This window comes from Schistocerca piceifrons, chromosome X (genome assembly GCF_021461385.2).
Source record: "Schistocerca piceifrons isolate TAMUIC-IGC-003096 chromosome X, iqSchPice1.1, whole genome shotgun sequence".
NCBI lineage: Eukaryota > Metazoa > Arthropoda > Insecta > Orthoptera > Acrididae > Schistocerca > Schistocerca piceifrons.
In genome coordinates, this window is record NC_060149.1 from 412,671,460 (window position 1) to 412,699,414 (window position 27,955).

The following is a 27,955-nucleotide window of genomic DNA, read 5'->3' on the forward strand; positions in this document are numbered from 1 at the left end:
CCTGCAATAGTTGAACTGTTGGTTCAGAAATATTCACTTCTATTAGCATCTACCTTCATTGGAACTGCAATTGTTACATTTTTCTTGAAGTCTCACGTTATTTCACTTGTCTCATATATCTTGCATATTAGGTGGAATAACTCTGTTATGGTATGTTCCCTCAAACATTTCAATAATTATGAGAGAAGGTTGTCTTTTTCCACATGCCTTGTTCAGCTTAGGTCCCTCAGTGCTCTGTTAAATTCTTCTTGCACAATCAAATCTCCTATCTCATCTTCATCTACTTCTTCGTTCCTTTCCATAATATTGATTTCAATTTTATTTCCTTGGTGTTGCTCTCTGACATATTCCTTCCACTGTTCAGTATCCTTTCTTTACTTAGTACTGGCTTGCCATCTGAGCTATTTAATATTCATACAGGTACCTTACTTTTCTCCAAGAGACTCTTTTATTCCCATATAGACAGCATCTATCTTTCACACAGTCATACATTCTTCTACAGCTTTGCAATTGTCCTTTAGTCATTCCTACTTTTCACTTTCTGCTAATCTCATTTTTCTAAATGTCTGTATTCCTTTTGCCTGCTTCACTTTTATATTTTATTCTATCATAAGTTAAATTCAATATCTTGCATGTTATCCAAGGATTTTTACAAGACCTTGTCTTTTTGCCTATTTAATTGTCTCATGCTTTCTTAAATCAAAATATTCTGCAGATTTTTGGCTACTTTTGAGTTGCTGCATTTTAAAACCATATGTTCAGCAGAATGAGATTTTCACTCTGCAGCAGAGTGTGCACTGATGTGAAACTTCGTGGCACATTAAAACTGTGTGCCGGACTGAGACTCAAACTTGGGTAGAGAACTTGCCCGCGAAAGGCAAAGATCCCAAGTTCAAGTCTCGGTCCGCCACACAGTTTTAATCTGCCAGGAAGTTCCATATGTTCAGCAGTTTTTACAAGCCCCACATTGACATAGGTTTTTGTTTTGCCCAAACATCCTAAACATAAAATATGGATGTGCTTTGGAATTCCACAATTGTAGAAGTCTGCCATTACAATTGAAACCAACCTATAACAATGATGTTCAGATGCTTTGAGCCACGTCATTTCCTCACATGCATGAAGAGATAATAATCACTAGGCACCAAATCAGTGCTGTAGGGAGGGTGATCCATCTAATTTGAACTCTTGCAGTTTGGTTGCAGTAAGTCATACTGTATGCGGGTGAGGCTGTCGTGAAGGAAAATCATGCTGAACACGCAATGTTTTGTTTGACTGGCCCTTCTCAAGTTTGTTAGTGTGTCACAGTAACTTTCAGCCTTAATTGTGGCATTTCTCTCCAATAACTCTACTAACAAAATTCCTCTTCTGTCCCAGAAGACAGCTGCCATGAGTTTCAGGCTGGAAATTGTTTTAAGACACACTGTAGGTTTTTCTGGTGATCAAGTATGGCCCCACTGCACTCACTGAAGTTTTGTTTCTGCATTCACATACTAGACACATTTCTCATCTCCGGTACAATTTTGTCGAGGAAAGTTTTTGCAACACACAAGAGAGGACAATGCTGTTGTCATACACTGAGGATTTTGTTCATCAGAAATTAGTTAAGGTACCCTCCTGGTATTAAATTTCCAGTAGCCAAATATTCAGTAATCATTTTGTGCAGAAGAGTATGACTAATCTTCAAAAATGGATACAAAGCTCAAAGATTGTGAATCTTCGGTTTTCTCTAACCCTTTCATCAACTAAACAAATAAGGTTTGCATTTAAGATACTTAGTCAACTACTTTTCTCATCATCTTGGACACTGATTTGCCCAGTTTTGAATATATGACACCATTGTCTTCCCCCACCTCCACTCATCATGTCCAGCCCATAAAGTACACAAAGTTAATGACAGATTTTGATAGCTTTACAGTATTTTGGCAGAAGAAACCTTATTACACAATGTACCTCAAAACTGGCAGGTCTTGTGATAGCAACACAAATTTTGAAAGCACGTGGCTCGGCAAGGGACAAAGACATGGCTTTGATTCTCCACCGCTCACAGCATGCTGGTCTGGGGTGTATTCCACCACAAGAGCGGCACCACTATCTCTCCTATTACAAAAGCTATATGAAATCAGAAGTTACTTTATGAATAGTTTTCATAAATCAGGGGAGAGTTTTTTACTTGCTTCACTTCAGTGGTTGTATGAGAATTTTCATTGAGATAGACCCAATATACACAGCTTGACAAAAAGAGTGAAACACCCAGCAGATATGGTCTGATGTCAACATAAATTTGTACACATACACACCATTGGCAAAGAGTATAAATGATTGGTGTTGCATTTCTCTGTGACAGGAAAAAAAACAACAGCACAAAATGTTGTTACCAGGCTGGGAAGGGCATATAAGGAGCATGAACACTTCAGACAAAGGGTGATCAGTGCAATGGACATGGAGAAGCTGCGTACCCGTATGAGACAGTATTATCACCAGCTGACAGAATTTGAAAGTGGATTCAATGTGAGTCTTCATTTGGCCGAGTGGTAAAATCATGCAATATCCAGATTTATGGAGCATTTGGATGTGACAGTAGTCCGATAGTGGACTGCATGGGAACATGAGGGCAAGCATAGGTATTGTCAAGGTTCTGTATGATCACCACAAAGGAGAGTCACCATATTGTGCACCAAGTACATCGTGGCCCCATCACATCTACGCCTGCCATCTGAGAACAAGTAATGGACTCCCTGCAAAATTCTGTGTCATCCTGCACCACTGATTGGAAAATAGCAGCAGCTGGACTATGGAATTACTGTTCCATGTGTAGGCTGCCATTAACACCAGACAATGCTGCATCTGGAGTGGTTCCACGATCAAAAAGCACAGACCACTGATGAATGGTGATGCATTGTGTTCAGTGATGACTTGTGGTTCTGCACTATGCCAGATGATTATTGTCATGGAATATGGTGGCAACCTAGTGAGAAATATGGCAGCAATCTAGTGAGAGATCCTGTTATTACAACGTTTTGGAGAGGCACAGCAGTGTTGCTATTGATGTCATGGTGTGGGGAGTGATTGGGCATGACTTCAAGTCATGGCTGGTAGTGGCTGAGGGGAACTCTGACAGCGAAATGGTACAGTACAGCCATCCTGTGTTCTCATTTATTAACTCTCATGTGACAGCATTTCCAACATGACAGTTCTCATCCACATATGGTACATGTCTCTGTGAACTGTCTGTGCTGTGATGTGCTATTCCAGTGGTCAGCAAGACACCCCAGATCTGCCCCAAAAGAAAATGCAACTTGGATGTTAATTATGTCCCAATGCCAATACCCCGGATATCAAGGACCAGTTACAACTGTTGTGGACCAGATTGCCTCAAGAGTGGATACAACAGCTTTCTGACACTCTTCCCAATGGAATCAGTGTGTGCATTCATGCAGTCCAGAGGGTATGATGTCATACTGACACGCGAGCTCATACTGCCGAGTTCTTTGTAAATTTAACTCAATTTTCTAATCACTACAATATCATCACATTGCCTCTCAACCTGTGATGTTTCGTTTTGTTTCCTTCTCCACTTTTTGGTACTTTTTTGTCAGGCAGTGCTTGAATAAAGTTTGTTATATAGTCTTACAGTGGAGTTTCTGGTTCCGGATACATTGTCTTTCCACATCAGTTACAATGTTTTGATATTTTCTACTTAGTTTATTTTTAGAGCACCACCTCTGTATTGATTCCACAGTATACTGTGTCAACTGACACACCTGCCTAGATGTTATTAAAGTAAGATTGTGTCTGTATGTGACGACTCTGACAACAAAACAGCTATTTCTTATGGCATCCAGAAGCAGTTAAGTCATCATGTTTCAGAAAATCTGACCATAATTTGACCTTCATGGACACCTTTCGTTACACTGTCAGCTATAAAAGCTTTCAGTGAAGTTCAATGCACTACTCAACTATGACAGCAATCCCTCAAGCTGTTTTGGCACTTTCAGTGCACACTGAGAAATGAGTGGGCCACCATGTTCCATAGTATGTGGCATTAATATCAATCATCATTCCAATCACATATTTACTCTGGGCATCTTATAATATATGAAATGTGCAGTTAAATCAATTTTCCATTACAGAAAACTATTGATTTTTGTTCATTCTTTTCAGTGTCCTATGTGCTGCAAGTCTCTTATGTAAGTCATATCAGCAGCTTTCCTCAGGTATTTAACAAACAAATCAGCCTATAAATTTGAGTGGAATATTTATATTTGCCTTTTTTAATAATAATAATCTCAGATCCTCATCATATACGGGTAATTCCACCTTGTATTACACAATTGTTAAACAAGTTAGTTAGCCAAAGGATGGTTACTTTCATTCTTCTTGTGGCTGACATCTTTAGCTGTCCCCTAAACTCACACTTGTTTCCTTATGATTAACCTCATTTACATATATTACAGTGTTCTTTATATAGATTAGTATGGTCTTCTAAGACAAGTGTCCTCCTCTACAAATGTGTATCCTCATGATTAACCTCAGTACCTTACTTATTTTCTCTGCAGTTTATAGCCATTTCACTTCCCATCATTTCTAGTGGCCACAGGATTCAACTGATCAATGTAACAGTACCACTGTGCCTTTTGATCCTGCAATAAGACATTTGTGTGTACTGTTCCACATTTCTCTTCATTTGTGTAAATGTAAAAACACTGGAACAGGTGAATTTCTGCATGGTATCATGTTATTCTGGGTTTTCCAAAATACTTCTATAAGGGTTACAAAGAAAGAAGTTGCAACATAGTTATTCTGTGTGTATTACTTTTATTTAAAATAAACATAGAACATAAATTATATAATTTGTTTTAATCACTGAATGGTACTGCATTGTTTGCCATTTGTTGATGTCAACAAAAGGCAAATCTGTGAAATGTATGAAGGAGCATATTGTTGAAAATCTAACGCATCAAAGTGATTCTTTCACCAACAGAATGTCAGTCACACACGTAGCAAGTATGGTGGATCCATTTAAACCACTGGGATAGCAATGAATCTTGACTGGGTTCTTGCCACAATTTTTTGATCTCATCATTTCCAGTGATGCAATTCATTGGACTAATGACCATGACAGGGAAACATCATCTTTTATGTAGTATCTGTCCACATGTAAGTAAGTTACTGCATAATGTTGCCACTGCTGCATTTCTCTGAGATAATGGGTAAATTAGTATGTGACAATATTCATGATGACCAGTTAGTTTTTCATGATGTATCAAACAGTATAATGTGAAAGTTTCACGTTAATGGATAAGCACCATTGTGTTAACCCTTGAGCGGGCTACGTACAGCGGAGAATTCATCACAAGCCTCTTATAATTTGCCATGCATTGCCATAAAATCCTGAATTGGTTACTTACACTACTGGCCATTAAAATTGCTACAACAAGAAGAAATGCAGATGATAAACGGGTATTCATTGGACAAATATATTATATTAGAACTGACATGTGATTACATTTTGACGCAATTTGGGAGCATAGATCCTGAGAAATCAGAACCCAGAACAACCACCTCTGGCCATAATAATGGCCTTGATACGCCTGGGCATTGAGTCAAACAGAGTTTGGATAGCGTGTACAGGTACAGCTGCCCATGCAGCTTCAACACGATACCACAGTTCATCAAGAGTAGTGACTGGCATATTGTGACAAGCCAGTTGCTCAGCCACCATTGACCAGACATTTTAAATTGGTGAGAGATCTGGAGAATGTGCTGGTCAAGGCAGCAGTCGAACATTTTCTGTATCCCCAAAGGCCCGTACAAGACCTGCAACATGCGGTCGTGCATTATCCTGCTGAAATGTAGGGTTTCACAGGGATCAAATGAAGGGTAGAGCCACAGGTCATAACACATCTGAAATGTAACATCCACTGTTCAAAGTGCCGTCAATCCGAACAAGAGGTGTCCGAGACGTGTAACCAATGCCACCCCATACCATCATGCCAGGTGATACGCCAGTATGGTGACAACGAATACACGCTTCCAATGTGCGTTCACCGCGATGTCGCCAAACATGGATGCGAACATCATGATGCTGTAAACAGAGCCTGGATTCATTAGAAAAAATGATGTTTTGCCATTCGTGCACCGAGGTTCGTCATTGAGTATACCATCACAGACGCTCCTGTCTGTGATGCAGCGTCAAGGGTAACTGCAGCCATAGTCTCCGAGCTCATAGTCCATGCCGCTGCAAACGTCGAACTGTTCGTGCAGATGTTTGTTGTCTTGCAAATGTCCCCATCAGAAATCGGTTGGAAACTTTCCTCATGTCAGCACGTTGTAGGTGTCGCCACTGGTGCCAACCTTCTGTGAATGCTCTGAAAAGCTAATCATTTGCATATCACAGCATCTTCTTCCTGTTGGTTAAATTTCGAATCTGTAGCACATCATCTTCATGGTGTAGCAATTTTAATGGCCAGTAGTGTAGTTCACAAGTGTCATTTCAGTTTTTTTTATGTTAGAATAATCCAAAAACACTGCCCAATTCAACTTCCAATCATACAACTCACAATAATAATTCATAACCGAGGAAGATATATACTCTAGGGAATAACAAAAAATTTTACATAAATAGAAGTTTCTTTAAATGCTAAAAAATGCTCTATTTCAAACAAATTACCAATCTACTGTTGAGCAAATAAAAGAATGACATGCCATGAAATTTCCAGGTTCAAGTCATAGTCTGACAAAGTTTTAATGTCAAGCGGATTTATTTTATGATGACATTATATATGCCTCTAATGACAATTCAAAGAACGATTGGGAGGAAAAGCCACACCTCATCATAAGAAAGGCTGAATGATGGATGGATGGATAGACACACAAAAAGTACACAACTGTTTGCGTGTGTTTCTCAACTATAGTTGCTCTTCACAAAAAGACCATGCATGGGCTTCTGATGTAACAATGTTACTGGTTAAGATGGCACTGTAGGCTGACGAGAGTGAGGTGGCAAGAAATGTGGGGATCTGATTATGGCAGAAGGCTGTGTTGAGTATGGAGAGGGGTGGAAAGCAGAACAGATGGAAGCAAATACAAGGACAACTCTTACAGGAAAGAGAAGGGACGGGCAGATTCCAAGTCAGAAGGGCGGAAGCAAACAAAAAATGTGGGTACAGGCAAAATAGCAATGGGCAAACCAGGAAAAAGGCTGAAGAAGAAGGTAAAGGAACAAACAAAGAGAATATAAAACAAACAAATAATACTGCAGGTGTACAAAGACCTGAAGAATGAAGGAATGAGGAAAGAAGAACGATTAGTGAAATGAAAAGTGGACAGAGACAAGAGAAGCAGTGGAACTAGAGGAGAGCCGACCCAAATGGATTGCATGACAGTAATAACTGCAGAAGAGAGTGTTCTTACCCTTACTGTTTATATGGGATGGCTTTAGATGACACAACTTATATAGCATAAGTACTGAATCAGATTTTTTATAATAACCTTTGTTCTGCTAAACAGCATGCTCTGTATTTGGGTGTTTGATGTTACTCTTTGCAACAATTTTAAAGTAGTCATTAATACTTGTGGATGGCAGTTGATTGTTAGCAATCTACAGAAACATTACTCAACTTTGATTGCAGTGGAGAATGTCACAGTTTTTCCAGCTGCTCTGAAAAATGTCCACAGGGAGATAGATTTTTCAGATTCCTAAACACTTTGTATACTAGAAAACAATACAAACCTGCCAAAGAAATTTTCAGGATAGAAATTTTCAGGAAATCAAGAAATGCTTTGGGTATCTGAGTGACATTTCGCACGTATTATCCAAAATGAAAGTATCAGTGATGAAAAAGTACAGAAGTAAACAAATGGGGCAGGGGCTTTGAAGTTGTCTGTCATTGTTGTGTGGAGACTATGAACACCACACCAACACAGGGGTTGAGTCCTCACACTGTAGGATATGGCAATTGGTCAGCCAAGTGTGGCCAATGTGAAGCCAACAGAGAACGGCATATTCCATGAGAGAAGTTTGAAGGAAGACTGCCACATGGATATGGCCCCCTTTGTTGCTCACAGTTTTGGAGAAATCAGAGCACACCATTCTATGTTACAAGCCTCCAACAATTGGTGGAGTAGAGTTGAGTAAAGGGCCAGTTCTAGTACCACCATCTTCAAAGTCGGTATTCTGGTAACCAACTTGACCAGCCAGACAGCATGTTTGTTCCCTGGGATGCCAACATGACCAAAGGCGACTGACCATCAAGCTTGACAGAGGTCAGGAAGGAGATCCTGGATAGTCACAACTAATGGGTGTTGAGGGTAGCAGTGGTTGATAACCAGAAGACTACTAAGGGAGTCACTGTCAATTAAGAAAATCTCGCCAGTGCAAGAATGAATGTGACTGAAGGCTCGAGCGATGGCCACCAATTCTGCAGTGAATACACTGCATCTTCTTAGCAGGGTGTGCAGCTCAATGAATCTTGAGTGTGGTAGGCAAAATCAGTTCATCCACTGAACATAGAGTTGTCACTGTATATCACTTCTGAACCTGGAAATCCATTAATGATGGCCAGAAACACATGGTGAAAAACCAAGGGGTCAACAGAGTCTTTCAGTCCAAAGGATAGGTTGAGACATATTCGAGGATGGGGTATACACTATGAGGTTGTACATGATTGCTCACTGACAAGAGATGAGAGTAGGGGAAGTTGGAGCTTAGATGAGACACACTGTATATGAACTGAGATCATGACGTCAGTCCTGGGCCACTACTGTGGGAGGTGGATCCCCCTATCAGGGAAAAGGACATGGCAGTTCAGACACTCAGGGGAGCAGCAAATGTATATTGCATAGTTGAGTAGCATTTTTTGGCATCTGATCTATAATGGATGGACCTCAGCCTCCACCAGTAGGCTGTTCATGGGAATGGTCTGAAAAGCACCTATTGCAAGTCAGACCCCACAATGATGTATCGGGTCCAGCACGTGCAATGCTGAAGGCGATGATGAGGCATAAGCCACTCTCCCATAATCTAGACAGAACAGAATCAGAGCTCTGTAAAGCTGCATAACTGTTGAATGGCCTGCTCCCTAGCTGGTATCACTGAGGCAGCAAAGAATATTAAGGTGTGACCGTGACATTTGCCTAAGTTTTTGAAGATGGGTAAGTCATGTCAACCAGGCATCAAAGAACAGCCCCAGAAAGTGATTGCTGAGGTAGAGTTCTGGTTGTGGATGGACAGTACTATGGCAACAGAAATGCATGATGCATGTCTTGGCAGCTGAAAACCAGGAGCCATGGCTGAGAGCCCAAGATTGCATGTTTCATATGGCACTCTGCAGCTGGTGTTCAATAACACCTACATTGGAGGAGCAATAGTAAATGCAAAACAGCATACAGGGAGAGTGACACTGTTGACCTCATAGCTGCAGCTAGACTAATTATAGCCACTAGAGAAAGGGGCACACTCAATACAGAGCCCTGTGGGATCTCATTTTCTTGTATATGGGGTGTTTTGTGGGAAGCACCAACTTTAAACCAGAAAGTATGGTGTGACAAAAAGTTCTGGAGAAAAACTGGGAGCCTACCACAGAGACACCACTCACGTGATGACGTCATGTAGTGTCATAATACTGTTGCAGGTTGAAGAACACCGTGAAAAGGTGATGATGTTAGGTAAAAGCTGATCAGATAGTAGACTCCAGACAGACAAAACTGTCAGCAGTAGAACTGCCTTCATGAAAAGCCTTGGAAAAAGCAAAAAGACCCCAAGACTCAAGGTACCAACACCACTGCCAGCTCACCACACATTTGAGCAACTTGCAGAGAACATTAGTGAGACTAACTGGGTGTTGATCACCCATCTCAGGAGTGTGTCTACACAGTTTCAGTATCAGGATGATCATGCTTGCTTGAGGTGGGAACTCACTCCAGATATGGTTGAAAATGGCAAGGATGTGTCATTGGCAACCCACTGATAGGTGTTTTAGCATGTGGCTCTGGATGTGGTCTGGCCCTGGGTCCATATCAGGGCATAAGTCTAGGGCTTTGAGGAATTGGCATTCACTCAATGGAGCACTGTATGGCTCCAGGTGATGTGTAGTGAAAGGTAAGTGAATCTGCGCCAACTGCTGTTTGAGAATACAAAATGCAGGCTGGTAATTCTCTGACATAGAGGCTCGAGCATAATGCAGAGGAAAATGTTTGGCAACAGCATATGGGTTAGTATACACAACACTATTTAGGGAGATGCCAGGTACACCTGTGGGGGAGTTGTGACCCTACAGGTGTCAAACCTTTGCCAAAACCTGGGAAGAAGGCAAACGCTGTTCAGTGGTAGTAACATACCATTCCCAGCATTCTTGTTTCTGTCATTTTATTAGGTGATGGACCTGGGAATAAAGCTGTTAATGGGAATGGAGTGCTCCAGTCATGGATGCTACTTATGGCATTGGAGAGCCCATCTGTGATCTCTACTGGCCATGGTGATTTCTAATGTCCACTGAGGTACTATCTTCCAACAGGGGGATCTGGTGGAATAGGGGATCGCTAAGTCTGTTGCCAATAGAATGGTTGTGACTGGACTCTGGACCATCACATCAGTACCTCCACATGATGGGGTGCTACGGGTGATAGCAGAGACAAAGTCATCCTAATCAGCATTGTTGAGAGCCCGTCTGGGTGGACGTCTAGGTGAGTGATGCTGAGGAAGGGAGAGGATAATTGGAAAATCATCACTGTCACACCGGTCTCAAGGACAGAGGGTAACTGTTTGCAATGTTGAGAACAAAGTTTCCTGGAGGGCAACACAGAAAGCAGTCGAAATTCATGAGAGAAGTTTTAGCTTGACCAGCTGGTGGAAAAAAATCACTACATTTCTAGTGGAGGATCACACTATCAGTATCCTGTGGAGGCAGGTCATGCCCCAGGGTTGCCTGCTGACCCTGGCTGCAAGGATACAGCATCCATCCACATCATTTGTGAAGCAGGCCGTATGGGGGGGATCCAGTGCCAAAGGGGCCAAAAGGAACTTTTCGTGTCAGGTACACAACCAGAACATGCGGGTTCCTGTGGCATGGACCACTAGAACTTACTTCGTCTTCTTCTCCTTTCAAGATTTTGATGTCTGAGAGGGCTTGTCTGTCCTAGTTTCAGGGACAGAGGAGGGACACAAAGCCCTATGATCATCAACCTGTGGCTCCTTTAGTCACCGGCTGGTATCAGGTTGCAGATCAGCAGAATCCTTGGAGGGGAGCATCCCGAGGGACCTTTTCCTGGTGAGAGACATGGGAAGAGGGTGTTGCTTCTCCAGCTGGGAGTTGGGAATCCAGGTTCACAGTGAGTGCGGAGTCAATGCCCCCAAAGTGGGTGTGGGGGAAACATTAGGAGAGGGGCCTCAACCACCAGTGGAGTGGGTACTGTCAAGTGGCCATGAGGGCCTGACATAGTAAGCATGTTGTGCTATGTTTCTGTGACAAGATTGGATGTTGTCATTGTAGCCATAGCAAAAGTCATTGTCATATTTACGGGATATAAAAGACCATATTTCTTCCTGGCCTCCTGAAATATGAGTCAGCCCGGTGAACAGGAGAAATGGTGCTCCCCACAGCTGACACAGATGGAGGGAGGGGCACAAGGAGTGTTTGTGCGATACTGACTTCCACAATCCCTACAGAGGAGGCTGACATTACAAAGCAAAACGTGTGCCCAAGTTTCATGAATTTTTAGCACCACATGGGAGGGGGAGCATATGGTTTCACATTGCACTGATATACCATCACTTTGACCTTTACAAGCAATTAGTCATCTTCACGGCCCAAAATGTAGACCCCAATATCAACCTTATTGTTCTTTGGTCCCTACTGGACACAACAAACAAAATGCACACCAGGTCACTCTAAATTGGTAAATTGCCACAAAGCTTGTTATCGGTCTGTAAAATGAAGTTGTGGGTGAAGATGATACCCTGTACAGCACTGAGACTGTTACGGGATGTGATAGTTACAGAAATGAGTGGGGGATGCTGTTTAATCAGAACTGAACCACTTTTTCAAAATTACTGCTACTTTTCCAAACCTTTCCTGAACATGTTCAACAAAGAATAATGACTTTGTGACCAAGACAGAATTCCTGTCAATTCTAGAGCAAACAAAGTATTGTGGGAACTATCTCTCCCCTTGTCTCTTGGCCCTACATTCCTCCCATGGCCTAGCCAGGGAAAGAAACGTTGTTGGGTCATGTATTCCCACATTCTAGCAATCCTTTTCTTCAGAGAAGACTGCTTGGGCCAAGTTTGAGCTGCTTAATTTGCAAGTGATCTGCCTTGGTGCCACCCATTCTGAATGGGGGCTTTCCCCATGGATGCCACCCACCCACACAACGGCAACCTGGCCAGTTAACCGTTGCCCAGAATCCCTGTGTCCCAGTCATAATGAGCACATACTCTTTGGCATAAGTGAGGACTTCCAAGCTCTGACACCAATACGGTAATCCCTGTGTAGTCAGGGGACTGCAACTGTGTAGGTACTTGTGACAACTCACCCCACAATGAGATGGCTACAATGTTGGGTTTTGGGTATATTACTTTTGCCAGAAAGGAAAGGTATGAAGACAGGAAGGGACAAAAGGTGGACTGTTCACTGCACTATCTGCACTTCCGTAAAATTTGGAAGAGGAATGGTATGTCAAACCCAACAATGGGGACCATGTAGTGAAGTATGAAAAGTTGTATGAAGTACTGGAAAAAAAAAAATTGTGTCCAAAATCATAAACCAAATGCAAGCATGATCAGCAACAAGAAGACCATACAATAGAAAGGCACAAAGGAGAAACAAACAGTAGAAGTATAGATTTGCAGCACGGAACGGGAAGTAGAGTTGGATGCACTGGGGCCCCGTGGTGGCCAAGCCCATGCTCACAAGAGAGCCCCCTGGGGTGAAAAGATTTGGTAAATCATTCTTCTTTACATCCAATGATTGTTTTCGTTGCCCTTATTCATTTTGAGGCACTTCAAACATAGTTTTTACTTCTTTAAATTCCGTTCATGTTGCTGCAGATACCATTTAAAATTTAAGTTACAATATTCAATGTCTCACACTTTCCTTTTCATACATGAGATACTTGCATTTGGAGTATCATTCATCAGATAAGGGACTATTCAAAAAGCATCATACTAAAACACAGAAAAAATATGAATGCAGAAATATGTTTTAGAGATTGATTCCAAATTATGTACCTGTTGACCACTGACTCCATTGCAATAGTCAATGGAGTAAATATATATACTCAGCTTTATTTATTTATAAAAGCTTAAGAAAAGATACTCTGCATATGAATATCTCTTGTGATAGGCACTATTCCATTGGTATTTAGCTTCCAAGTGACAATAAATTGAATTTATGCTACAATGTTGCCAGGAGGAGGACAAAAGTAGTGCAATATTAACAACAAGTGATTCAAGGAAGTCTGTAAATGCAACCCAAGTATCCATTAATTACATGAGTTTCATTAATTACTTAATTATATAAATTATGTAATAGTGAAGAAACACACCTGGATTATCTGAGTACTGGAAGATCATCATAACTATTGCAGCAACAGACTGGCGAGCAAATGTTTCTTGTTCACCATCGTTATCATCTCCTCTTGCTGGAACAAAGATGTTGAATGAATTTGATTTCTTTCACATCGTACTGCAAAATACATACACATACTGTACCATGAAAATCTAGTAAGTTAAAAGAAAGCCTACAAATGCATATGTTGCCTTAGGCATTTCACAATCCCTTTTAAGTGATAGAGATTTAATAATTTATTGACAGAGATTTAATAATTTATTAACAAACTTGAAATTCATTCATTCTGGAATTTCAAGTCTATGACATAACACAAGCCACCAGCTTTATTAAAGCAGCCTACTTGTCAAATGTTATGAGAAGATAGGAAATAAGAAATGCAAAACCAATCACAAAATTAGTTTAGAATGCCACATAACACAACACAACACACAGAAAAAATAGAAATGAAGTGCTAATTGGTGATCAATTTTGTAACAAAAAAGAATAATACACCTCCCAGTCTGGTGCAAATCTTACGACCTGATGCCACTTCAGTGCATTGAGAGGACTTCTAAGGACATTAAACAGCAAAAGATGTTCAGAAACATACAGAAAATAGAGAAAGATGAGATGTTAATTACTTCATATCAACTTTGTAGACACTCAGAAATACATAATACATAAATTCATGGAAGGTAATGGTATATTAAGAAGGAAGTGAGATTTTAGTCAGAATTTTCATATTTTTAACCACGAGAACTAAAACAAAAGAGAAAGAAAAATACAGGACACAAGCAAAGCTTTAGAGGGATGTTTGAATCAATATGACATTGTTGTTTTAATACAGAACACAGAAAAATGGATAAATAGGAAAGTGTGGAATATAGGCTATGCTGAGAAGGGAGTGACAAAAGATAAATATAAACCAGAAAGATACCACAAGAGGAAACGACTCAAGGCCTTTGACACTAGATCTGATAGTTGAAGATGATGGCTTGTATAGAATTGTGTAACATTGCTGCAAGACTGAGGTGCAGTGATTCAGTCAAAAAGGAAATTTGTGTAAAGCCACAGCACTGAATTTTCAAATTTGCAAAAATACATTTCAGTTACTTATAGTCAACATACTATGGAAAGATTTTAACAACTTTTAAACATGAAAACACAAAACAAGCATGACTTGAAACTTCATAGCAGATTACAGCCATGTGCCAGACCATGAATCAGGAAACTTTGCCTTTTACAGGCAAATGCTCTACTGATTGAGCTATCTATACATGACAATTTTAATCTGCTAGGAAGTTTTAAAACAATGCACTGTCCACTGCAGAAGCAAAATTTACTCTATAGAAAATGGAAACTAGTTAATTTTTTTATAGTTATGGGAGAAACATGGCAGAAATAATTTAAAAATTTGAATAGTGTTAAAATTTGTGAAAATGTGAAACCCAGTGTAAAGTTACATGAACTAGTAATGTAACAGGCTGCAATTCAGAACATGTAAAGTATTTATGATACTGATATGTGGCACAAACAATGTAGTATGCAATGAATGTTACAATATTACACAAACATATTTATTGTGAATGTTCAAAAACGACACAACTCGATAAAAAAAAATCCCTTGTAAGTTAGGCCATCACTCAAATAAACTATAAAATCCAAAATACTTAAAGAAACTTTGAGGAATGTGAACAAAATATGAGCTTACTGAGTATCATACCAGATTTGTGATGGGATTCCGGACTTCCTTACTGATAGAATTCAAAATGTAATTCTTAACAGAATAAAACTGGCGTATTTAAAGGTAATTTTGGAAGCACCCCGAGGAAGTGTGACAAGGCTGTTACTGTTTACAGTTTATGTAAATGATCTAGTGGATAACACTGGAGGCTTCATGAGCTATTCATGGACAATGTTGTTGTATATACGGAACATTGTAGTTAAATTCAGGAAGATCTACAGAGGATCAATAGTTTGTGCAGTGACAGGGAGTTGGCAATGAACATAAATATAAGGTACAGTGCATACATAAGCCAAGTGATCCACTACTGTTAGAGTGGACTATTGGCAAAAAAAAAAAAAGGTTAAAAACAATAACTACCATAAAATATCTAGAAGTAACCATCCAGAGTAACATGAAGTGGATTGATCAAATAAAACAAACAGGAAAATGAGATAAAAGACCTTGGTCAATGGGAACATCTAAAGGAAAAGTAATTCGTTTAGAAAAGATGTGTATCATAATACACTTGTTCAACCAGTTCTTGAGTACTGTTCATCAGGTTGAGACCCGTAGTGATTTGGAATACTATATGAGATACAGAAGACCAATGACGAGCAGTATTTTACATCACAGGATTGTTTAGTCAAAGTGGGAGCATTACAGAAATGCTCAACGAACTTCAGTGGCAGTAACTATAAAAGAAGCATTGTACCCCATGGGGTGGAGAGTTACTGCTGAAATTCTAAGAAGAGTTAGGCATCATATTATTTCCTCCCAAATACGTCTTGTAAAATGACCACAAGAAAATCAGAGAAATTAGAGCTCATATGGAGGTTTATTAAAACATTCTTCCCACATACCACCTGTAAACTGATCATCATAGGTAGAAAAGGAAATGACACCAGAAGTACCTTCTGAAAAACACCATAAGATGGCTTGCAGAAAGCAGATGTAGAATACATATGTAATAGATATCAGCAATTTCCATACACATCTGTTTAGTAACTATGACCTATTACTACACAAGTCAGGTAAAGAAGTATCAGATGCACTGTTAAATTTAGTAATTAAGGAAAAGCATGACAAAAGCCTTTTAAACTTGAAACCTATTGCACTCTGATAGCTTTAGTAGTCTGAAAGTGGTAATTTACATAACTTACATGCTCAGCTGTCAAAAGCAAAGCAGCTAACAATAAAGAGTACTGACATAAAGCTTGTGTGTCCTTTCTTAGGGAAATAGAAGAAGAAATTTGCTGGATAGTAAATATGTGACAATGTTTCATCACAACATAAGAGGATTGGCAAGTAAAACAAACAAATTACAGTTCTAGCAGCAAGTTTACAATGGATAAATGATCCGTATGTTTTATGCTATACAAAACCCTAAGCCACAACCACCGTCAGCTTTCTCCAAGATTATAGCTATGCCCTAGCACCTTTATACTGTGAAAATAATATGGGAGGAGGGATTTATGTAAAATCCATGTGTCTATTATGGCAAGTTACAAATGGCCATTGCAACTATGATGGAGAGTTGTTCACTGTCACTACAATATACTCCTTTATGTTAACAGTGATAAAATTAATTATAAGGAGGGGGTGCTAAATGTTTATTAGAGGTCATAGCTGTTACTGTACAAACAGACTATACAAACAACAGTTGTGCACAAGACAACAGATATGCTCAACCAGTAAGTTACATTTATTTGTGATCAAAGAACTTCCCTCCTTTGACTATTGGAAAACTCAAGAAAATCATTGTCTTATTAAACAGTAAACATTCAACTGGTGCTGACAGTATCTCAAGTAAGTTAGTGAAATCTGCACTACTGAAATAAGTAGAATATTGTGTCACATCTTTAATGCAGTGATATACTAATCTATATTTCCCAGCAGTGCAATATTCCATTCCAGTTTTCTTCAAAATGTGGAATTCTTTGATCAGTATCAACAGATAAGAAAAGACTGAGATGAAGACCTAATGGAAGGTCAGTAGATTGCATCAGAAAATATGCAAAAGGAACATGCATGCATGTAGCTGCAGGTCATAACATATGGGAAAGTCTGGAGGACATCTTCATCCAGCAGTGCATGTCAAATGGCAGCAGCTGCCACTGCTGCTGCTGCTGCTGCTGCTGCTGCTGATGATGATGATGATGGAAATCAACCAAACTGAAAAAGTTATATTAACTTAATGACTATTGTACCTGTGAACTTCAATGCTCTCTCTTTAGTTCTTAAGAGTTTAACTCCAAGGAACGAATGAATAAATGAATGTCTACAGGATTGTGTTGGCAAGTATAAAGAGCTCACCATTATCTTCAGTGACACATACTCTCAAGTCAGCTGCTTATAATACAGTGAGCAACTGTACTAATGAAAAGAGAGATGTAGCATTATGAAATGCAGACATCAAGTCTTTGGGAAAAGAGCTGAAAGGGGGAGGGGGAGATTGGCAGGTTGGTATAACATACTGTCATCAGTAATATAGTTAGAAATGGATTACATGCTTGGGCAGGATAAGGATGGGAAAGGAAACTAGATGTGTCTTTTTCAAAGAGCAAACTGGGCATTAATCTGAGTGGTTTGGGGAAACCATGAAAAAATTCAAATTTTGAAAACTACTCCTCCCCTCTCCCCCTCCTACACTAATCACTCGACCAATCTTTGACCCTGTCACTATGAAGGTCATTTCTCTGATACTAATGTGCTAATTTCACAAAAATGTGCTAATTTCACAAAAATGTGCCTCCTACAGAAACACACAAAGGTGTCTTCCTTGTGCAAACAGCTGCAATGTCTTCAAAATGAGTCCTGACCGTGATCATATTTTACTGAATCGTGTAAGCCTGTTTCCCTCTCATCTTGGTAGTTAGTGCAAAAATATGGGTGAAATCCTCTTAAGACTTGATGGTTCCTTGTTACAGGTGTTAAGCTTGTAGTGTCCTCGTGCTCAAAGGGAGACATCGAACGTATAGTTGCATATATCCTCCTGGAATAGTACACAATTTGTTTGCTAATATCTTATTGATACTACAGTAGCTTTATCTTGATGAGCTGGTCCTACTACCTAATAATCTTCTTCACTGTGCTTGGATCCTCTTCCCAGAATATTTCATGAATTATCTAGAAAAAGAGCTAATTTCTCTCCTCAGACAATGTAAAGCATTCGTAACTAGAGTTCCATCATTCCAACCATATGTTGTCTGATTAATAATTAATACAACATACTTTACAATGAGCACCATGCTCCTCCTTTTCTCTGGTCTGCATACAATAGAGTAAGTCAATTACATTCCATTTTACATAAGATTCATTGCTAATGCAGGATATTTGGTTAATCCTTGGCAGTCCACCATAACACCTTACCTCAATGGCTGCATGGAATAACACACCCACCAAAGCAAGTGATGATTTCTATTCACCACTAATGCCCATGGGAGGTGCAGCTCCTGAGTATATCTTGGCTTTGCATAAACAAAAGCCCAGCGACAGTGCTTTGTTCCACTGTAGTTCAATTAATTTAAAATCATAGTTTTCCTCTTTACATTCACATGAATATCTTCAATTTCTTGAAGAGCCTAAGAATGTACAGTGGAATATCTTAAAGTGTCATGTTACACTACAAGTTCCATTTATGAGTCATAGACATCAAAAGAGTTTTCTTGTCTGGTAATTTGGAGCCTTGCTTCATTAATGGAGGTGTTGCATTGGCTACTCTCATTCATTTTCTTGGAGAAGGTGTGGGGTGTTTAATCACATAATGTTTACAGTTTATGTGAGCTCCTACAAAGGCATTCTTTTACAGATATAGCAGTGCATGGATTTTGGAATATAATGTTCAAAGTTGAGAAGCATAAATGCTATTTTAATACATTCAAGCAGGATCAGAGTATTAAACATACGAAGGAAAGCTACTCTTTGCATTCCTCCCCAATTCATTCTTTTTGATGACGTGAGTATCTGTGGCTCTTCCTTCCATATCTTCTTTCAGTTCTGACATTGGTATCTGGATCAGATGCCTGCATGTTGTTACATCCCTTCTTAACTTCAGGGTTCTGTGCAATTCTACTACAACATGACATTGCCCTAACATGAGCTATCTTGAAGTCCTGAGACCCTGTAATTTCAATCAGTTCTACAGTATGTACAGGTAACAGCATCGACATCCTTACTAATGATAGATGTTAGAAACTCATTTCAGCTGACTTTAATATACTATGTGAACAAAAGTATCCAGATACCTGGCTGAAAATAACTTACAAGTTCGTAGTGCCCTCCACTGGTAATGCTGGAATTCAATATCGTGTTGGCCCACCCTTAGCCTTAATGACACTTTCCATTCTCACAGGCTTACGTTCATTCAGGTGCTGGAAGGTTTCTTGGGAAACGGCAGCCCATTCTTCATGGAGTGCTGCACTGAGGAGAGGTATTGATGTCGGTTGGTAAGCCCGGCACGAAGTCGGTGTTCCAAAACATCCCACACGTGTTCTATAGGATTCAGGTCAGGGCTCTGTGCACGCCAGTCCATTACAGGGATGTTATTGTCATGAAATCACTCCGCCACAGGCTGTGCATTATGAACAGGTGTTCGATCGTGTTGAAAGATGCAATCGCCATCCCCGAATTGCTCTTCAACAGTGGGAAGCAAGAAGGCACTTAAAACATCAATGTAGGCCTGTGCTGTGATAGTGCCATGCAAGGCCCCCCCCCCCCCCCACGCCCCAATGAAAAATACTACCACATCATAACACCACTGCCTCCGAATTTTATTGTTGGCATTACACACGCTGGCAGATGACGTTCATCAGACACTCGCCATACCCACACCCTGCCATCGGATCGCCGCATTGTGTACCATGTTTCGTCACTCCACACAATGTTTTTCCACTGTCCAATCATACAATGTTTATGCTCCTTACACCAAGCGAGGCATCGTTTGGCATTTACCGGCGTGATGTGTGGCTTATAAGCAGCCGCTCAACCATGAAATCCCAGTTTTCTCACCTCCCGCCTAACTGTTATAGTATTTGCAGTGGATCCCGATGCAGTTTGGAATTCCTGTGTGATGGTCTGGATAGATGTCTGCCTATTACACATTATGACCCTCTTCAACTGCTGGCGGTCTCTGTCAGTCAACAGACGAGATTGGCCCGTACACTTTTGTGCTAAATGTGTCCCTTCACATTTCCACTTCACTTTCACATTGGAAACAGTGGTCCTAGGGGATGTTAAGGAGTGTGGAAATTTCACGTGCAGACGTATGACACAAGTGACACCCAATCACGTGACCATGTTCGAAGTCCATGAGTTCCGCGGAGCACCCCATTCAGCTCTCTCACAATGTCTAATGACTACTGAGGTCGCTGATACAAAGTACCTGGCAGTAGGTGGCAGCACAATGCATGTAATGTGAAAAATGTATGTTTCTGGAGGTGTCTGGATACTTTTGATCACATACTGTATTATTTATGTTCTTGAAGTTACAGTTTCATGGCAATCGTTGGGAAATCTCTGATAGAATGTGTGCATTTTCAAGACACCTGATTAAGTCAGTCAGTGGCTAGTGGTCAAGGGAGATGATCAGGCTGTTGCCCGGAGAAGTGAACAGCAGATTAATTTTGAAATATGAATAGCTTAAAAGTGGTACGGAGAAGTATTTGAATCATGATAGTGATTAACTATTCATGGGAAATAATTATGTGAAGTTAGTTGTGAATAATCATAAGTTGTGAGCAGTGTCAAGATTTTGGAGAGATAAGAGTATGGCAGCCATTGGTAGCGCACTGCAAACTAAATTGATTACAGGCAACAGTATATAAAAATTGGAACAATTTCGGATGAAGTAACTAAATAACTGAAATAGTCTTAAAGGAAACTATATGAAAGAAACTGACTTACGTGGCTAAGCAGGATGAGTGACGCTGGACTGAGAGAGTGAAATAAGAAACTAATTTTGAGCGATTTTTATCATTTGAGAATAATAGTTAAATATAGCTCTGTATATGCATACAGTGCAGTGTCCAGGTTGATTTACACACATGGTTCAGCCCAATAGCTGACTGCATACCTAATGTGGTGAACCACTTTCACTTGTCCAATACTGCTGCAAAACTTGAGTGAACATTTATGTTTAAAATAAATAATTGATTAAAGGTGTGCAGGTGGGTTACATGTGGTGACCATGCCAGGGCCATAATTTTCAGTGATGAAATAGAAGAAAACAATGAACAGAGATGTTACACACCAACAGTGAGCAACAAACAATAGACATTGAGCAACAAACAATAGACATGAACAGTAACTGTACATGTGGAATTAGTTCATCGCATCTGGATGTTTTGAAGAAAGGAAAATTGCAGAATCTTCACGCTGTACCACATCACGCCTACATTACTATGTAATAATAACCAGAACATCCCCATGGGCAGACAGATTAAGTGTCACATTTATTTGGGCAAAGAGTAATATTTCATGCCATTGCATTGGTGCTAAGTGTGATGTACAGTGTCATTAGTGTGCTGTATTTATTTGAAACAGTATTGTGAGAGATTAGGTGTTGTGCTGCACCAGAACTTGTTTGTGTGTCCCGCTCTAGCAAATCTGAGATGGATGATGAATGCAAAATGGTGAATACTGCAAATGTTGAATTAATTTCGGTTGAGGACATACGTAAGTAAAAGTCAGGCATTCAGATTATGGGGAATATAGTAGTGATGCCGCTAGTTTTTGTATGAATAGTACGCTGGAAGCAGTGGATCAATAGATATCCACACTGCTACCACACATTTGGCAATAGAAACTGAAAACTGAATGGTCAGGTGCTAGATGTTTTCTCTAGTATGATGCAAGTACTTTTGTGTAATCTAAACTGTCTTAGGAAAGAAAGTCAAAAAAGTACACATGAACAGTTTAAAGAAATTCAGAACATCATCGTTAACAATCAAGAGTGTCTTCCAATAAAATCAAGGATAGTCAACAGGGTACCAATGAACAGTTTGAAGGCATTCAGGAAAGCACAGCTAAGCATTTAAAAAAGGGAAGAGAGATCATTATTCCAGGAAACAGGGGTTAATAAGCCAAGAAGAGAGATTTTAAAAAGCCAAAATACTTTTGCTGATAAAGTGAAATAAGGTCTCACAAATTTCAAGGCTGACTAGAGTGCTAAACATACTAAGTTAGCAACCAAAATAAACAACATAAAATCTGAAATTGTGAAACATACTGAAGCAATGTAAGAAACTAGTGCAGATGAGGGTGTAAGGATTACTAATCTAAATTTGAAAGTGCAGGAAGTGGTCACTAAACAGAGTGAGCTAATGACAAATGATACACAGATTAAAGAGCTGGAAAAAAGAAAGCAGTGTCTGAACTTGAGCAAGTGTAGTGCACCAAAAGATGTGTGTGTGGCTGGCTATGAACCAAGGTATTACAAAGTATACCACCAAAGCTGACGAAGTGCATCACAGTGCTCTGCATGTACAGCCGTGATGTAAGCAATGATGAGCAAAGGCAGACATACTTCCTACAGAATACACAGTTTAACAGATTCGAGTCCCACGTATATGTAAATCCTGTTGCATTTATTGTAACTTTTAGAAGTGTGTTGCTGCCATTGTGAACAGAGGTGCAGACAATTTCTTATGTTGCTAATTGCACAGTTGGAGATGTGTGTAACTTTGGACTGCAACAGATGGATGGTACCATGACATACATGGAATTGGAGACAGTAATTTTGATGAAGTAATGGTCAAGATGCATATAGGACAAGCATTATCAGTTCACTGTATAATAAAGAATACTGATGAGAAGCTGATGGAACATCAACAGATTCCTTGGAAATAGAATTAGACAGGAACTGGTCTTCCTTCTTTTTCCCAGCCTTATCCCATGTCTTCACAGCTTCAGCATGTTAATTTGGATTTGGAAGTTTTAGTGGTGGACGGGAGCTAGATGCACTTTCTGTCACCACCCTCCACCCTCCCAAGACAGGCTTTTGTGTACCCCATCAGTCTGCGTCTAGTGTTGTCCCATTCAAAAGTGTGTTAATGTTTTTGAAGTGTTAATGAATTATGAAACTGAGGCGGGACATGGGTACCTGCCCAGTATTCACCTAGTCACACCGAGCAAGATGGTCAGTGGTTAGCACACTGGACTCGCATTTGGGAGGATGATGGTTCAAACATGCATCAGGCCATCCGGATTTAGTTTCCCGTGATTTCTCTACATTGCTTCAGGCAAATGCCGGGATGGTTATTTTGAAAGGGCATGGCCAACTTCCTTCCACATCCTTCCCTAATCCACTGGGACCGGTGACTTTGCTGTTTTGTCCACTCCCCCAAATCAATCAACCAACCAACCAAAAAATCTAGTCAGATGTGAAAAACCACCCAAAAATCATATTGAGGCAGAGTGGCACATCGAACCTCATTGTTAGCCATCTGTGCGGATTCGATCTACGGCCAGTGCACCTCCCTGAATACTGGAAGGGGCATGCTAATGCATGTGGCTTGCTGGAATGGTCAAGGCACGAACTGGTATTTAGATAAATCATTTAAGCATGATGATGTCATGATGTGGGTTGTGAGGTGTTTATCTTCCGATATATGAAGACTGTTAGTGTGAAAATTATCAATACAGCAGATCAGACAAGACAATTTTTTGGATACACAGAAAATGAGGACAGGAGAGAAAGTCAGGGACTCACAGCAGAAATATTATTATTATAGAATTTTCCAGAATGGAACTGGAAATGAGATAACAGAAAAATGCATAAGCAGGACCAGAGACAGAAGTGGAATCACTGAGCACACCTTCAAGAAAGATTTGATGATCACAGAGAAAGCAAATTTCAGCAAAGACCTTGGCAAGGGAATAATAATGATAAAATACTGAATCTGGAGAACATATTATTAGACTCAGAACAGGACCGGCTTCAGAAACTGGCAAAAAGGGTATTCACTTTCAACAAATTATGACACTCAAAATCATTTAAACAAAGAGGTGATGCCAGAGCAGAAGTAAGTTACTGTGATCAAGACAGGAGATCTGAGTAGAAAGCAAGAAGAATTATTTTATGGAGAAGAGAGGATGTCGTCATTATCAGTAGAGCAAAGGTGTATGGAGAAGAAGTAGTATTCTCCTGGATTTTGGAAGTCAAGTGAGTGTAATTTTGAAGAACTTTTATAATAAACTTCTGGATTCAAAATTGTACGAGCTGTAGAGCACGATGTAAGCCCATTAAGAAATAAGTGTTACTGGAAGCTGATACCGGCAAGTCTAAATACAGTGCTGACACAATAGTGATTTTGCAACTTTGTGAGCCTGCGATTACAGTTGCTGACCTAATGTCAGAGCGTGGAGTAAATTTGAAATTTGTTAATGAAGCCACAGAGATGAATACTGATGAGACTATGGAGCTAATCCCATGTTGTGGAATGATGACTGCTATGAGAGATGCCAACTTTGCCAGAATATCTGAAGTAATAAAACAAAATCTGCAAATTGCTGAAGACATGGTTCAAGATGTAATGCATGAAGACACCGTGTACAAGAGTGTTCAGAAGAAACCGTGTTAAGTAATAATGATGAAATCATTAACTAATCCATAAAATTGGAGTAGGGGCTGATCTGAAAGACAAACTCCGCAATATGCTGTTCAAATATGAAGCTGTTTACAAAGTTACTATGCAAAATTAAAGAGCCACTGCACAAAATAAAAATCAGGTTAGACAAAACTCTCTCTAGTCATCTGTAACCAGAACAAGTAAAGAATGAAGTCACAGAAAGAAAGCTACATAAGTTGTTAACATCTGGTTTTAATAAATAGAATCATTCTCAGTATTAAAAGAGGAGAAATGGGAGAGAACTGCTGAGGATAAATAGTGGCAACTATTTATTCACAAACAATACAAAAGAGTTACATGTTTGCATCTGTTAAACTGTCCTTCAAAGTACCCACCAGCGTTGTGTAGAACCCATTGCCAGCGATATGGAAGGCATAGTATACCGTTAGCAGAGCCTGTTCTGTTGAATGTGAGAATGGGGCAGTCTACTGCCTGTTGAATCTCTGGAACAGTTCTGAAGCGAATGTCACGAAGTGGTTCCTTCATCTTTGGAATCAAATCAGAGTCACAAGGACTTAAGTCCAGGGAGTATGGTGGATGGTACAGCACTTCCCAGTCCCATCGACCAAACAGAGCAGTCACAGCTTGCGCTGTATGCGCCCGCACATTGTCATGCAAAATGATGGGTGGGTTGCGCAGAAAGTGTCGCCGCTTCTTTTGCAAAGCTGGTCACAGGTGATGCTCCAAAAATGAACAGTAATACTGTGCACTGACGGTCTGCCGTGAAGGAACGTAATGCATCAGGATAGGACCATCACAGTCGTACACGAGAATCACCATAACTTTATACCGCTCCATTCGCACCATCAACACAACAGGTTCTGCTAACGGTATAATATGCCTTCCACATCACTGACAACAGGTTCTACACAACACTGGTGATTACTTTGAAGGACAGTAGCACATGCAAACATGTAACTCTTTTGTATCGGTTGTGAATAAATAGTTTCCACTATTTAAGTTCCAACCCTCGTATATATATTTTGAGTCATGAATGTTCGAGCACAGTGGTACTGAACTTTGATAATATTTTATTTAGTTTTTAAGCAAGAATGTCTAGGTAGAGTACCAAAGGTAACATCATAAGGCTTATCTAGAGGCTACTAGAATAAATTGTAGAGTGCAACACTACAGTCTTTTCTGAGAAACGTCTGTGCATGTGCCCCAAGAGATTCTTCGCAAGAGACTATATTGATACCATACAAGTCTGTTGCAGGTCTGATGGTGAGTGTCACTGTCACAGAAAGCAGTTGTCCAGAGCACTGCTACCTTGAGCGCATGGATAGTGAGCTGTGCAAAGCACTCAACCAGCAGGAGTAACAAGGTCAACACCCTGATGCCATCAGCTGGTGAGTTGCAAAGGAACAGAAGTGATACAACAGCAGCTGCACTGTTTTACATTTCACTGAAACAACTGTCAGGAATATATTCCTGCTGTGTTTACGATTTTATGTTTAGACTTTGTAGTTTGCCCTCAAACACACTAATGGACTGCAGACAAAGGAAGTGGTTACAGTAGTAAATAATTGCATGAAGTTTTTAATTTATATTAAACTAGTGATGAATCCTGACTTCACAAAGTTAACACTAAGTATTTATTGCAGGAAGATTTGTCTGGTGTAGCAGTAATAAATTATTTATGCAAACCTTCCTTGTAAAGCAGTCTACCTATTAATGAAAACCACATCAAAATCCCTACGGTCATTCCTGAGATTAGCCTTTACATACAGACAGAAAAAAAGCAGTGGGGGACTTTAATTTATCACATGTAAAGAAGTTATGGTTTATTTACTTGTCTTGTGTTATTTTTTGACATTTTAACTGTTGAGAGGTTTATCAGAGTATGTATGTTTTCATGATTGTTTAATTAGTAGTTGAAGCCATTAACTTTCAATTCAAAAGAAGAAAAAAAAAGAAAATCTTGAAATTAATATAATCTCATACCTGTCTTGTTCCATTATATTTCTGAAGTGTGACCCCTGTAAACATTTTAAGAAGTGTTGGTGCATTTACATTGTGACACCATAATTATGATTTTATAATCACTGAAGGTGGCAGGGGTAAAATACAGGGAGCGAAAGGCTATTTCCAATTTGTACAGAAACCAGATGGCAGTTATAAGAATCGAGGGGCATGAAAGGGAAGCAGTGGTTGGGAAGGGAGTGAGACAGGGTTGTAGCCTCTCCCAGATGTTATTCAATCTGTATATTGAGCAAGCAGTAAAGGAATCAAAAGAAAAATTTGGAGTAGGTATTAAAATCCAGGGAGAAGAAATAAAAACTTTGAGGTTCGCCAATGACATTGTAATTCTGTCAGAGACAGCAAAGGACTTGGAAGAGCAGTTGAACAGAATGGACAGTGTCTTGAAAGGAGGATATAAGATGCACATCAACAAAAGCAAAACGAGGATAATGGAATTAAGTCGGGTGATGCTGAGGGAATTAGATTAGGAAATGAGACACTTAAAGTAGTAAAGGAGTTTTGCTATTTGGGGAGCAAAATAACTGATGATGGTCGAAGTAGGGAGGATATAAACTGTAGACTGGCAATGGCAAGGAAAGTGTTTCTGAAGAAGAGAAATTTGTTAACATCAAGTATAGATTTAAGTGTCAGGAAGTCGTTTCTGAAAGTATTTGTATGGAGTGTAGCCATGTATGGAAGTGAAACATGGACAATAAATAGTTCAGACAAGAAGAGAATAGAAGCTTTCGAAATGTGGTGCTACAGAAGAATGTTGAAGGTTCGGTGGGTAGATCACGTAACTAATGAGGAGGTATTGAATAGGATTGGGGAGAAGAGAAGTTTGTGGCACAACTTGACTAGAAGAAGGGATCGGTTGGTAGGACATGTCCTGAGGCATCAAGGGATCACAAATTTAGCATTGGAGGGCAGCATGGAGGGTAAAAATCATAGAGGGAGACCAAGAGATGAATACACTAAGCAGATTCAGAAGGATGTAGTTTGCAGTTGGTACTGGGAGATGAAGGAGCTTGCACAGGATAGAGTAGCATGGAGAGCTGCATCAAACCAGTCTCAGGACTGAAGACCACAAC

The 27,955-nt window shown here is 39.9% G+C and overlaps 1 protein-coding gene across 1 annotated transcript in view; it reads right to left on the minus strand.

Moving 5' to 3' along the window:
• LOC124723145 (protein unc-79 homolog) overlaps positions 1-27,955 on the minus strand; it is an 868,025-nt gene that overhangs the window by 828,900 nt on the left and 11,170 nt on the right. The window contains exon 5 of the mRNA XM_047248336.1: positions 13,546-13,641. Coding sequence (XP_047104292.1) covers positions 13,546-13,641 — 96 coding nt within the window. The remainder of the gene's footprint in view (positions 1-13,545; positions 13,642-27,955) is intronic.